Source organism: Rhipicephalus microplus, chromosome X, assembly GCF_043290135.1.
Source record: "Rhipicephalus microplus isolate Deutch F79 chromosome X, USDA_Rmic, whole genome shotgun sequence".
NCBI lineage: Eukaryota > Metazoa > Arthropoda > Arachnida > Ixodida > Ixodidae > Rhipicephalus > Rhipicephalus microplus.
The window spans coordinates 426,613,112-426,628,233 of NC_134710.1; the positions used below are offsets into that span (position 1 = coordinate 426,613,112).

Genomic DNA, 15,122 nt, shown 5'->3' on the forward strand with positions numbered 1-15,122 from the left:
TGCGCTTCTTTATTTCTTGATGTTAAAAGGGTGTATGATAACGTCACACATGAAGCAGTCCTCACCACTCTCAAGGAGGTAGGAGTGGGTGGTCGGATGTTTCAGTGGCTACGCAGCTATCTCTCTGAGCGATCCTTTTTCGTGAGAACCGAGGATGGTGACACTTCGCTACATTACAGCCACCGTGGTGTTCCCCAGGGTGGCATACTTAGCCCTGTACTATTCAACTTGACGCTAATAGCTCTGCCAATGAGCATCTGCCAAGTACTGTCAGATTGTCAATGTACGTGGACGACATCTGCGTTTGGACGTCTGCAGTAACACGTCTACAGCTGCGAGCGCGAATTCAGAGAGCTGCCACTCAAGTTGCTATTTACCTCCGTCAACGAGGTCTAGAAATTTCCTCTGAGAAATGTGCACTTGTGGCATTTATGCGCAAACCAATGCAGAACTACAGCGTTCTGATAAACAGCGAAAGGATACGTCACCTCCGATCATACAAGTTCTTAGGTGTTATAATTGACAGAGACCTCTCATGGAGCTCACATGTATCATACATGAAAAGGCGATTGACAGGCATCTGTCATTTGTTCAAGTTCTTCGCTGGAAAGAACTGGGGAATGTCCACAACTGCTATGTTGCGACTATACAGGATTCTTTTCCTTGGATTCCTTCGGTACAGCCTACCTATATTAACCAACGCAAGTAAAACAAGCATACGAATGCTTCAAAGTGGCCAGGCTCAAGCACTCCGGATATGTTTAGGCTTGCCCCAAAGTGCGTCAACAGCGGCAACTATCGCCATCACAAGTGACAACCTCATCAAGACCCACATTAATGTGGAAGTGCTGAGGACACATATACGACACCTTGCTCGAACTCCTCGACATCACCTAGCCTCTCTACCAGTGGTCCGACCATGCACATCTTACTGCAAAACAGTGACCGCACATGGTGAGTCGATCCCAACTTCGTTCTCTCCTGCCGCTAGACCCGTGACTCCGCCATGGTGCCTCACTCAACCAATGATTAATATTAACATACCTGGCGTTCATAAAAAGGCCAATTTGTCGTCACCGGCTCTTAAACAGCTCACACTACTTCTCTTGTATGAGAAATACCAAGACTCCACACATATATACACTGACGGATCGGTTCAGCCGGACAGCTCTACAGGAGCAGTAGTGATACCAAGGTTGGCCACGACAAATAAATTCAAGACATCTCACGCAACAACATCAACGGCAGCAGAATTGGCAGCACTTCGTGCCGTGTTGCAATTTGTAGTTGATCAACCTACACGCAAGTGGACTATTTTCTGCGACTCGAAGGCGGCACTGCAGTCTCTACTATCAGCTTCACGCCGTGGACCACACGAGCAGCTGGTACTAGAGATAGCAGAGGTTATACACCACCTGACTGAGAAAGGGCACCAAATTAGATTTCAGTGGTTGCCCAGTCACTGCGGAATCATCGGCAATGAACGGGCCGATCAAGCTGCCCGCTCAGCCCACACAGAAGATCATAAACTACGACTACCACTTTCTAGGACAGATGCTGCACGAAAGCTCCGCAGGCTTGCTCGCCAGCAAACCACATCACAATGGAATCAGCCACTCTTCAAGCATGCCCGACTGCACTCGCTTGACCCTACGCTAAGTCTTTAAGTCCCGTCGAGGCTTTGCCGAGCAGACCAGACCCTGTTATGTAGGCTGTGGTTGGGCGTTGCGTTAACCAACGCCTACGCTTTCCGCATTGGGATGGCCGACACCGCAGCCTGTGGCCACTGTGGCAAAGAAGAAACGACCCAACATATTCTTTGTGACTGCCTAGCGTATAGTAAACAACAACTATGCCTTCGCAAAGAATTCAGCAAATTAGACAATCAACCTCTGTCGGAGCAAGGAATTCTACAATATCGACAAGATGCAACTTCACAGAAGAAGGCCCTGAAAGCGCTACTACCCTTTTTGCGATCGACCGGCCTTGTTGAACTGTTGTAGCTAGGACGCCCTTCCTGTGTGTGTTTTCGTTTTCTTATGATTGCGCGTGCGTTTTTTTTCTCTCTATCTACCCCCTCTTTCTTGCCCCTACTTCCCCGCCCCCCGCGCTGTGTAGCAAACCAGATGCCAATATCTGGTTAACCTCCCGGCCTTTCCTTTCTCACTCTCTCTCTCTATCTCTTATCTACACTCTTCTTTTTCGATGATGAGTCTCGATGATTTCGCTTTCGCCAACCGCATGGCGTACGGTGGCCGGCACGCTCATTTCAGTGCAGCTACTAGCAGTTATTTTTTTTTTGGAAGATTGTTCCACTATTGAAAAATAGGCTTAATACCACAGATTTCCGAACAGAGAATGTTTCCCGGTAACATAGATAATTCTAAAAGTCAGTCGAAAGTGAAATTTGAGGTTAAAGGGTGTTCATATTGGCGCTAGTTGAAAAAAAAAAAGGCGGATCTCACGAGCAGTAGGAGTCGATTATATGCGAAGCACGATTCAGGAAGGTTGATATGTCACTTTAAAATCAGAACTACGTTATGAGGCACACGTAAATTACACCGTACATGACTTCCATGACATGATTATCATGTTTGTGCCTGGCATTTGTGTTCGTCGCTCATTCGCATCACGTAATATCAAACTTGGTATATGTGAAGCTAGCGAAATGACCACGACCGCATCATAAGCCTGGCATGTAGTGACGTTATGACATGACATGCATGTCATGTCTTGCACCAGTCACATGCCTTCATCGTCCATTCACGTCACATAATACCAGATTTGATATATCTAAAGCTAGCGAAACGACCATGAGCACTCCATAAGCGCGGCATGTATTCATGTTCTCACATGACACGCATCTCATGATTATCATGTTTGTAGCAGTCATATATCTTCGTCCTTCATTCACGTCTCATAATACCAACCAACCGCGAGCTCACTATGAGCGTGGCGTGTAGTCATGACTTACATGACATGAATGTTGTGATTTCTACGATAGGGTGGGTCGTATTCGCCCTGCAGTCATGTCACACCATACCAGTTTTGCAATATGTCATTTGAACGAAACCACCACAAGAGCAGCAAGACCAGCACATGTAAATCATGACATTCATGAAACGTCATGATTTTCATGTTATGGCTAGTCATTTATGCTCGTCATACAGTCATTGCTATGTCATACCAATTCTGGTATAGATTCCATCACCCAAACGGCCTGATGAGCTAAAGGTCGTAGGCGGCTAGATAGATAGATAGATAGATAGATAGATAGATAGATAGATAGATAGATAGATAGATAGATAGATAGATAGATAGATAGATACGCACAAAGTCGCCGAAGTTCGCCAAGAAATGCCTCGCATTTAAAATAAGCACTTACAGGCATTCATAGGCATTCAGGTACAAACTCCAAAAACAGGCCCTTATAGGCACTATAAAAACACTATAAAAGCCCTTTTTAGCCTCTACTTCACGCTCATATTTCCAAGTTGGTCGACCAGGGAGTAAGGAAAAGCATAGGAATTTGCGTGAATTCTGGTCCCTACAGGTATCCGTGATGAATCCTTACCACCCTGTAAGACGCACAAAAATTTAGCTGTCGTATTTTGTTTGATATACAAATTGCCGTGCAGCAGCGAATTCCGAGTTGCGCACCTTCTCTAAGATCACTGCTCCGTAGAAGCGAATGCACTTTGTCTTAACAGCCTTAAAAGTGGTTGTAAGGATTACAAGGAGATGGGGGGGGGGGGCGAGGGGCGAGAGGAGCTGGAGCGGTATCGGCTGCACATGACCAACGCCTACTGATAACATACTTGAAAGCACAGCTATGTGTCTGATAGGCATTTGTGTTCCGCTGTAGATGGGTTTTGCGATGCTTCGAACATTCATGCTCTAAGGTAAACTACTCCGCGAACACACGCCACAGCTGAGTAATCCATTGCATCCGACTAAAAGTGGCACTCTTGTTCCCGTCCAACACTTTAGCCTTCTCCGGAAGCGTGGTGAATACTGCGCAATCTTCAACATGACGAAGTCAGCTTGTCAGCTCAAATAACGGTAACTGAAGACAGTACACGACATAACTACAAGAAACCTTTCACTTATTTTCTCTCCTTTTGTGTAATAATCGAATGACATCAGTAATCCTACATTACAGTCATCTTATGTACATTTAACCTCAGTGCGCAAGCAGGGACACTTCTCAGAGATTAAGTTCACCGTTATTCAAGGATAAAATGCGCAAACTATGGCACTGCATAAAATTTTAATTCGTCAGCTAAGTAGTATACATTGTACACGACTATCGGAAAAATACCGGATTTATCTCTTTGAAAAACTATCTGCCAACTCGCTGCGCTCTGTGCGTACTCGCTAATTTTAAAATGCCCGTACCATTCCTGCACCACCTTATATTAGGTGAAAAAGAGTTGCCAGCTAGGTGAACAATGGTATTAATTTGTTAAATTTACCTTGTGGCCTCCCCCACCCTAACTTTTACTAACACTTCTACCGATAGAATAGTTTTTTCTGAAGGATGCTCTCGACTGATAGGGGACTGTGGGTATGCGCCGGGCTATACATGGCAGAAATGAAAGTACATGAACCTCGGCTTTCCTGGGTTCAACAGTGTGGTTCTCTGACTCGCAATGCGGCCCAGAAGTCGAGGCTCCCGTACTTTTTCGTTGCTTCTATCGTGCAACGCATAGCCGACCGTGTGAAGGAAACTGCGACTGGAGCGCACACTCACTGAGTATGGCCCACTCCTCGCCGTGAGAGAGCGCCCTGAAGTACTGCACCATGGAGTCCACACATCCTGCGCAGTCGATGTTCTGCTTCTGCTCCTTGTTGGCGTTGCAGATGACCGGCAGCATGGGCAGCAGAATGGACGACGCGCGCTCCAGGTCGATGCCCATAGATTTGAGGTCCATGGTTCGCGCGGACCCCGCTACCAGCAGCAGGGCCAGCAGTGGCCAGCAGAGGCGACTCGCCATGACGTCCGGCAAGCCGCGCCGAGAGACTGCCGAAGTCGAGGGCTCAGGTCGTACCAGTGCCGCCGCCGTGCACTCTTATCGCCGGTGGCGGGTCCCTCATCGCTCGCCCCTGATAAGCGGGCCCGATGCGATCGTCCGGTAGCCGAAACGGTGCAAAGTCTGCGTAGGCCAAAGGAGAGGGGAAGTCAGCCACGGGAGTGAGAAGGTGCGCGCGCGCCGCATTTGCGATCCGACTGCACCGAGTGCATGTGCCGTCCGTCGTGATTGAAAATAGGCAGTAATAACGCTCCACGGTCGCGCGAGGCATACCGGTGATGAGAGCCACGGAGCGCATGTTTTCTCGATACTGGCGTCTTTCTTTGTACCCATGCATCAACGAGCCGGAACTGCATGCCATAGTGCATGCGCAGAGAGTATTCGAGTGTTTACAAGGACGCACGTTTGCCCACTGGCCGCGGGGAGTGACCATGAGAGTGAATCGAGCATGGCCCCGAGATAAACGCTGTGTGCTTAACGGATTCTTGTATATATAGGAGACGTTTCGTGGACACTCTGAGCATCGACTGATTTTGGTGCGATACGCGGACAAGCCAGACTAAAAACGGCTATGTGGACAACCCTTCGCGTCTCGACGTTTGTCAGATATATTATAATCGGCAAGCTGGCGTGGTTCAGAGCAGAAGGTTCACTAAGTGAATAAAGACATATTTGTACTATGTAGTACATAAACGGAAGAATGCCTCACTAGAAAACCTGCAAACGCGCGTACGAACTGGTTGACAGTTTCATATTGTCGCGACAGTTTGAGTTTACCCAGAATGTATATCGTATATAACTCTAAATTGGCTACCTAATTCCGAGATTCCCTTTTTTTTTTCATTTAGGCATCGTATAGATGAGTGAGTGATTTCTGGATTCACCAATATGGTGCTCCGGCTCATGCCGTGGCAGGCGTCCCCTGTCATCATGCTAATTGCGTTGCAGATGCTATAGCGTTTTGTGCATTAGGCATTCGAAGAGAAGAGCTTCGACGCACCACACGAGAGCTTATATACCTACGCGTGGGTATGACCAGGGTCGCCACTGGTGGATACGCTTCGCCGAATTGGCCTATTTGAGAGGCCCGTGGTGACCTAAAATTATGAATGGCAACATGGCGAATTTTCGGCAATTCTCGGCTCAGGTCTCATCTGAGTTAAGCATTCAGTTTCAGTTTTCAGTTTCAGTTTATTGCTTTCAAAACAAGATGTTACAACATGAACAACATACAGGCAAGGGTCCTAAAGTAAGAAACTGTAGTGGGACCATTGGTTAATTATGCATATACAGAGCGTAATGACTAGTACAGCAAAATAACGTAATATAAAGCAAAATCAAAACAAGTGAGTTAAAGCACTTACAATTATATTCAATACTATGTGTCTTCTATACGAATGGGCGACAATGTTTTTTAACATACTTAGTAGTTTTAGACCCCCGGTAGAATTCAGTATGTCTGTTCAGTACGTCTGTACTGTTTCTAGTACGTCTGTACTGTTTCTCCAGTGCGTCTCCTCAATTCACCTAGCTCCTGGAGGCAATGGCTCACTGGTGCGTCCACCAGCGACCTCCCAGCAAAATCTAGGTCAGCGGACTGCCTCGCACGCCGCGAGGAGCTGGTATTACACTAAGTTCTTGAGGTGCTTTAAGCTTCTTTGAAGGTTCACTTCTTAAGTGGTTACAGGTGACAGTTAAGCCGTGTGTCCCGAACACAGCTACACCTTTCCTAAATAGCTTCTCGACTTATTGACTGCTGTAGTACTTCTTCATTTCGTATGCAAACTTTAAATTTGTTATTAACATACTTCCTCAACTCCTTAGGGCAGCCTTGAGAAACTGCACTGAGGCGAATGGTTAGCGTAAGCATGGCCGCACAAAATAGGAGGTTCGAAAATTGCGATGGTTACGCAGCATTTTCGCATTTATTTTAGTTGCTCTGTACTTTAGTTATTCAACTATCAGTACCCACCTTTCCACTGAAATGAAATTCTCTAAATTTGCAGGAAAGCTTCGCACGCTTTCTCTATCTTGTTGTAGCTACTGCTTCACCCTGGATTCGCTACAACTCAAACTATCGCAAAATTTGCAGCGCTATAGCATTCAGGGACGCTGCTGGCGTATGCATGCCCTTACTCAGTGCTGTCATGCTGAAGCGGGTGGTATCACGTCGAGCCCACTGAGCCCTCCCACCGTGCAGCGATGTTTCATACTACGCCGAAGAATTCACATTCGGAGACATGAAAATTCCCTATTTCGGGGATTTTTCCCTGTAAACGATGGTGAAATTCCCAGCATATTTCCCTGCACAACAATACTGATTTCCGCCCCAATCCACGCACACACATACCATAAATACACGTGTCTCACGTACTGGCGACTTTTGCAGTCACGACTAGCACCTCCACTGCAGCAGAACAAAAGCAGGACTTCATTGGACTGCAGATCTAGTTGCACATTCGCAGCAGCCGCCAGCAGTTAGCAATGGGAGGCTGCGTCCGTACGGCTGCCGCGGACGCGAAACTAAACTAAACCTGTCTATTAGTTTATATACTGTTAGTTTAATGCACACTGTGGGCTTAAAGTCTAACACCAATAGTGAACGAGAAATGGCTCCGCGTAAATATCAGAAACAAAGCTCAAAGGCTATGCTTGCGTGGTACATGCGCCAGAACCGATTACAGCAGATGAAAGCGCACTATGACCGCTAATTATTGGTCGTCATAGGAGAATTTCACCATTCCTGAAATACCCTGCAATATCACGACGATTCTCTTTTTCTCTATGGCTCAAAATGACAGGCGGAAATTCCCCGAAAAAGGGAAAATTCTTTGCACAGAGCAACACATGCTCTCACGATGAAGCGGTGGATGCGACTGGCATTGAAAAACTTCAATATAATTTAAGTGTATGAATAAATAGTACTGTATTCCACGGAGCTATAAATAATTAGCAATTTTTATTACTAGGCATGTAACACATATAGCAGAGCTTGCAGCGCTTCGCGCTGCACTGCGTTTCATTAACGACCAAAGCACGCAACGGTGGACGATTTTCTGCGACTGCAAGGCAGCACTGCAGTCACTTCTGTCAAATCTACGCCGCGGTCCACACGAGCAGTTGGTATTTGAAACAGCAGAAATGCTACACCATATAACAGAGAAAGGGCACCACGTTATATTTCAGTGGTTGCCAAGCCACTGTGGAATTATCGGTAACGAACGAGCTGATTAAGCTGCCCATTCAGCCCATACAGAAGACAACAACCAGTCAATACCTCCCTCAAGGACGGACGCTGCTAGGAGGCTCCGCATGCTTGCTCGCCAACGCTCCATGGCTCTTTGGAATGAGCCTCTCTTTACGCATGCAAGATTACGATCACTTAATCCAACGTTAATCATACAGCTTCCAACAAAAATTCGACGAGGTGACGCTACTCCTCTGTGCAGACTATGGTGAGGAGTCGTGTTTACCCGTGCGTACGCGTTCCGCATAGGTATGGCCGACACCACCGACTGTGCACACTGCGTAGATGAAGAAACCATTCGACATATCCTGTGTGACTGCCCGAAATACAACCTGGAAAGACAACACCTTTCTAATACACTAAACAGGTTAGATGACCAGCCGCTGTCAGAAGAAAGTATACTGCGCCATCGTCATGACTCATCGTCACAGAAGAAAGCCGTGCAAGCGCTATACTGGGCTTCTTACGCACTACTGGCCTGTCGGAACGCCTCTGAGTGGACTGATTTTGTGTGTGCGTGTGTGTCGGTGTTTTTCTCTTATTTATTTTTTAACTCTCCCTTTCTCTTTCAACCCCCTATTCCCCAACCCGAGTGTAGGGTAGCATACCGGATACTAGCATCTGGTTAACCTCCCTGATTGATTTGTGGGGTTTAACGTCTCAAAACCACCATATGATTATGAGAGACGCGGTTAACCTCCCTGCCTTCCTTTTTTCTCGTTTCTCCCTCCCTCTCTCTCTCTCTCTCTCTCTCTTTCGAGTCGCGACTCTTTTGGCAAAATTTGTAAAAAAAAAAGAAGGTACAACGTTTGGCGATTTTTTGTTCGTCGTTGGGCGAATTTTTCTCGAACGTCAGTGGCAAACCTAGGCATTACCTCCTGAGTGGCTTTATACACATTTTATACACACCAAGAAGCAGTATCGCTCCGAAGAGTTGGCGTCAGTGCATGTGGCTGTCCCGCCGTTAATTGGCGTCAAGTGAGGGACTGCCAACATCAATACCTCGTTGAGCTGCTCGTTCAGTCCTGCGCCGGTGCGGTACGTCAACTAGCGTAATCTCGTATAGGCGTGCCATTGGTCACAAACGGCGAGTCGACGCCACCATATTCAGCTTTCGGGACTTCCCTGTACACCAGGCCACCATAACTAAGCAAGTGGATGTACAGCCCACTTTACAAGTCTCTCTGCAGACTTCATGCAAGAAACATGAACTGCACAATCACGCGTGACGTGTTTTAACGCCTTTGCTCGAACTAACTCAATCGAGAGAAAAACAACAGCGAGCGAATACTACCGAAATAAGCGAGTGATTTGGACAACGAATCAAAATTACAGGCTATTCACGTAAACTAAAAAGGCCCCTTTCGTGCCCTTGATTTTGCTTTTAAACTAATAGTTCCTTAACAATTTCGTTTAAGGTAACCTTGGGGTGATCTTTCTGTTCCTTTTTCTGCCTCTTATTCATTATCGCCCTTAGAATGGGAGAGGAAGTATACGGAGTCGTTGGTTTGAACCATTGCAGCGGGCTGCATATGTCCCTGCTCCGATGTCCAAAGGGAGTGCTCGCGAAAGCGTATATATAGAATGCCAGATAGCTGCCAAAGGTGAGACTCGACGATAGCAACCTTTATGTAGTATGGAAGAAAGAAGATCACCACATGCGATGCGCAACAATGGTTACTAGATTGAGCTAGGTTGGGTGTATACGTCTACAGAGTTTAAACACATACCCTCGGCCTTGTCTGATGCGACGCTGTTACGTTCTCTCTAGTGCCCGAAAGTTGCCGATGCTTAAAAACTGGGCAGGCAGGGAGCACGTGGTCAAATAAAGGTACACATCGGTCGAGTTTGTCTGCCGGAGTTTGGCTCGTTCTCGAGGTATGAGACGTTATAAAGGGGAAAATAAAGTTTAAAAAGTGAAGAAAAAGCTGAGGTAGTAAACTCGGATGGTCACGCACGATTGACTACCTTATCTGTGGAGATGCGGCCAGCGGAAAAGAGATTGACGAGAGAGGGGTATTGAACGCATTTGAGCAGGGATGTACACACGAAAGTATGATTGCGTCCGCCAAACAAAAACAAAACAAACACACAAAAAAGTATGACAGTACGCTATTCTCAAAACACAGCACATAAGTAATAAAATAAAAATACGACAATAACAACAAATTCACTTAAGTTTGTGGAAGGCAAAATACAGAGGCTTTTTTGTTGCGTAATGCTCAAGTCCGTGTTTGGCCACTGATATCGCAAACTTTTCTGAGAAGGTTCGTGTGAACGCGAGTCCAGGTGACACACCTCCGTGCATGCTGCCGCCAGCATTTGCGTGTCAGCGCAGATGCGCATACCCAACATATTCCTACCAACAGTGTTTCTGCCTATTTCGTTTCCTAAGAGAGAGTAGTTCCATGTGTCATTATCTTGTCGTGTTCAATGCTCAATCAGTGCGGAAAGCCGAGCTAGTTGGTACGAGCGCATCGCAGAATAGCGCAAGTAACACACAAGGACACAGGCAGGTGATACGACGGAGGTGCTATGTATACCAGAGTATAGCGCCTGTGTAGTGAGGAAGCCGAAGCCTTTTAAAGACAATAGTTTTTCTTGAAGACCTTCGACGCAAAAACTTTGGTCTGTCTGTCTGTCTGTCTGTCTGTCTGTCTGTCTGTGTCTGTCTGTCTGTCTGTCTGTCTGTCTGTCTGTCTGTCTGTCTGTCTGTCTGTCTGTCTGTCTGTCTGTCTGTCTGTCTGTCTGTCTATCTGTCTGTCTGTCTGTCTGTCTGTCTGTCTGTCTGTCTGTCTGTCTGTCCACTGTTAACTGCACCGGGTACTTGAAACGGCCGACCCCATTCGCAGCACCCACCAATGTTGCTCAAGATTCAGCTTTCATATTTGTGCAATTGTCAATTAAAAGCAATTATTGCGCATGTCTGGGGTACCATACCAACACGTATATATTCTGCATGTGCGTCTTTTACTAGAAAATGCATACATAGGTAATTCTAAAGACCGTATCACTCCTTACGCTGCGCTAACCATGCAACGCTTGCACGAAAAGGCGAGTGTTTCCAGTGCTTTGCTAAAACGAGATGGAGGTGGCACCTACCTGTCGCCTTGCGAGGGTACACCTTATCACCTCTGAGACGGGCGCGCACACCCGTCTCGGAGCCGCGCGCTCCGTTTTCTAAGAAAACTGCCAGATGGCGCTCATGTCTCACGTGTGACGTAACTTAATGCGCTCGTTCGCCTCCGCTGCATGCTCGAGGCACTCTATCGCAGCGCCTCCAAAGCACCATTCACCAATTTTCTCGCGCAGAACATCAAATTAATTATTCACTCTCTCCACACGGAAGACTATCGTCTTTTGACGACATTCGCAGATTACATGCAGATACGGGGTCAATTTTTTTTTGTATTGATTTTACTGTGGGGCCTGTAAGCTTTTCGCAAAGTGCTTCCGTTGAGCACATAACGTGTTAATCCCGTATATCTTTATTACATAACTTTCATCGACGGCGTAAGCTTCGACATGCGGTGTTGCATTCATTTTACGAGGAATCGTGCACTGCGTCTAAATGTAGCTATTCTCGAACAAAAGAAAAAGAAAGATAAAATTTCGCCTTAAAAATTACAACTTACATTACTCAAAAAGAGCTGCCCAGTCAATCGCACATTCCACAGTACAATATAATACCCATTAGAAAACCGAACACGCTGGCACAGTCATGCAGTTAACCCGATTGCTCTATGCTGCGGAATTTTAATTTCAGCGCTATCAGCTTCGTAGTTACACAGTTAAAAAACAGACAGTGGAAGGAAAGAACAAATTTTTGTTCTTCTACTCTCTGTTCTTTGTGTTATTTTGTAAGTCATTGCACGATAAACATCCATCAACTAGGCCCACTCATCAATCTGCCTCAGCATGTGCTTAACTTTCAGCAACCACTGACGTGCGGTATTCTCTGTATATATGCAAGCCATCTGTAATTAAGGAACGCTTCGAAACCACGCCTGTTTTCCCGAAGGGGGAGGTCATTGTCGAATGAAAGGAGAAAAAAAAAAAAACTCTCTGGCCACACGCAGACTTTACAAAGGGCAGTACGAGCACGCGGACGAAAACCATTTCGTTATGGCGATTATATGGGCCTATATCTCTGAATGCCGTTTGTTGAGAAGACAATTATCACTCGTATCTTTAACGGCTGCGACAGGGCACGAACTTTTGTTTGCCGGATCGCCAAACGGGACGATACCAATGTGTTGACCTTCCGTTAGTCTTTTAACTTAGACGTGCAAGCCTATGTATCTTCACGGCGGGCAGTGATGATTGATACACGGAAAAACACTGCCTGATCAAAGAGATAAATAAGGATTGTAATTTTCTTAGCGGATAGGTGAAGAGTGGGGTGCGGAATTGAAAGAGGTTGGTGAACTTACGCCAAATAATAAAAAAAAAGAACGCGCAAAGACAGCTCCGAGCACAGTTGGTGGTCGTAAGTATGATATGCCCACGCGTGGCTGGAGACGGCTGGTAGACAAAAAAAAATGCATAACATGATCGTGAGAGACAGTGCTGTACTTTTACTTTTTTTGTTTCCTCCTAAAGGTCACTACAGTCGACTTTAGAAGTCTGCGACATTTTCTTCTCGAAGGCGGGTGCCCACAAACCTTCTCCAGTGGGTGCGCAGGCTGACGTCATGAGCCGGACTGCCACTTACCCACCTTCGGAGAACCTTGCCGATCGCACGAGCGGGACTATTTCTTTTGTCGCGGAGTTGGCTGGTTGCAGCGCTTCGGTCGTCAGGGTGGGGCCTCTCCGGACTTCTTAGGTTGCAGCCGTCTATACCCGGAATTAGAGCACTGCACGGGCCCGGCCCATGGGACAGGTCGGGCCGGGAAAGGCATTGTCGGATCGGGCCCGGGCCGGGCTCGGGATCATGAGCTTCGGGCTCGGGTTGGGCCCGAACTTGAGTCAGGCCCGTATTAGGCCCGAGTCTCATATACAGGGTGTTTCAAGAAATATGTTCAGTATTTTTGAGAAACTACAAAAAGGAGGCATCTGCATTCTACGTGCGATGTTCCCTTTACTTTGGCAGAAGGCATCTTCATATGCGTACAAATAATAATTACGGCGGGAATTAGAGGAATAAAACAAATAACTCTTCACAAAATTTAAGACAATTAACATTTTATTGGGGGTGTTTTCGAAGTTATTGGTATTTGAATTGTTTGGTGCGTCGGTTTTCGTTTCTCCAGCTAAATTAGCCAGATTTCATCGTTCAGCGATGATTACCACTTGCCGCCATTCCAAAATTTCAAAATGGCTATAAAATAATCGTAGAAAGAACTTTATTCGCACATTTGAATCGACCAGCGATCTCGACTGGTTAAAAGTTAATTGCTTTAATTTCTCTATTTACTGCCGTAATTATTGTTTTTAGACATCTGAAGATGCATTCTGCCAAAGGGAATACCGCAGGTAGAACGCAGATGCCCCCTTTTTGTAGTTTTCAAACTGTATTGTACCCATTCCTTCAAAACACCCCGTATATCAATATAATCGCGCGTCTATACTATGCTCGACTTTGTTGTTTTGTGGGGTTTAACATCCCGAAGCGGCCCAGGTTACGTAATCTGCCGTAGCTGAGGGCTTCGGCTAATTTAGACCAGCTGGAGTGTATTTGCATGCACTGAAAACGGAAAATACATGACGTCAGGCATTTGGCTCCGTCCGTATGCTATAGATACACGTAATATGTTTTTGCTAATATTTGCATACCGTAAGTAAAGATTTGCCAGGTGGAACTGCTGCGACAGCAACAGTACACTGCTAATGTTATAATAGTGTATATAACATGTGCGCGCTGCTATCTAGGGAAAAATTTCGAGTACGCAGATGCACACGCATGCTCGCCAAGGCTTTCTCCGCCTGCGTATGTATACTACGCGATTCGCGATAACTCAGGAGCTGTTGTTGGTGCACTTTAACTGCGAGGTGCGAAATGACTCTTATGAGGGGCGCGCCAAATGATGGAAATGCTCCCAATTTTTTGTGCTAGCAAGGCAGTTGCAAATATTTAGCACTTGGCAAGTATCCAAAAAACGTTAAGGATTTATCTGGAATGTCCGTCATATAGAACAAGTTTTTTGCTTATTTTTACGGACACTGTGTTTTCCGTAATTTGACATTAATTCATAAGTGTCTTCATATGTCGAAGCGCAAGTGTTCTCATGGCGCTCAAAAACGTGCAAGCACACCAGCGGGGGAAGCAAGAGTGCTATATACGGAAGTTCATGATTATGATTTTGATTTGCTGCTGTACACCTTGAAACGGGGCGGCGGAAGTGTACAGGCATGGGTGCATTGGCACCTTTTACCTGTTAAATGTGTGACTGCTTTTGCGGCATCCAGAGCTCAGGAATTTGGCATCCCTTTAGACTTCTTCCTCCGATTTCTACTGTTTTTTTTTTATATTACCGCATAAGTAAGGCACATCAAAACTGGAAACTTGAGTCCCTACTCTTGTAAAAAATTTAACATATATAGGTTGCACGTGCTTAGTTTATCTTTCCTAGGTGTCTACAGAAGCCTAACCTGCTTGCGTCGCACAGTTTCGCAAGCTGCACAGTTGCAAGGAAGCTTTGCGCGCCGTCATAACAAACGTGAATTGAACCAAACACGACATCTCATACTCGCGTTTGTTGATACGTAGTTTTCTCATAGGTTCGGGTATTTCGGGTTCAACGTTTGCTGATTATGTCCGTATGCGAGTTGTAAATGAAAGTTGCTTTTATAAATCGACCATTCACACTAAGTGTGAGTTTTTTTATACAAACGTGCAATAA

At 46.1% G+C, this 15,122-nt stretch overlaps 1 protein-coding gene across 1 annotated transcript in view; it reads right to left on the minus strand.

The window, feature by feature from the left end:
• LOC119160928 (nose resistant to fluoxetine protein 6) overlaps positions 1–15,122 on the minus strand; it is a 119,767-nt gene that overhangs the window by 80,931 nt on the left and 23,714 nt on the right. Inside the window, exon 2 of the mRNA XM_037413206.2 lies at positions 4,754–5,156. Coding sequence (XP_037269103.1) covers positions 4,754–4,997 — 244 coding nt within the window. The 5' untranslated portion in view covers positions 4,998–5,156. The remainder of the gene's footprint in view (positions 1–4,753; positions 5,157–15,122) is intronic.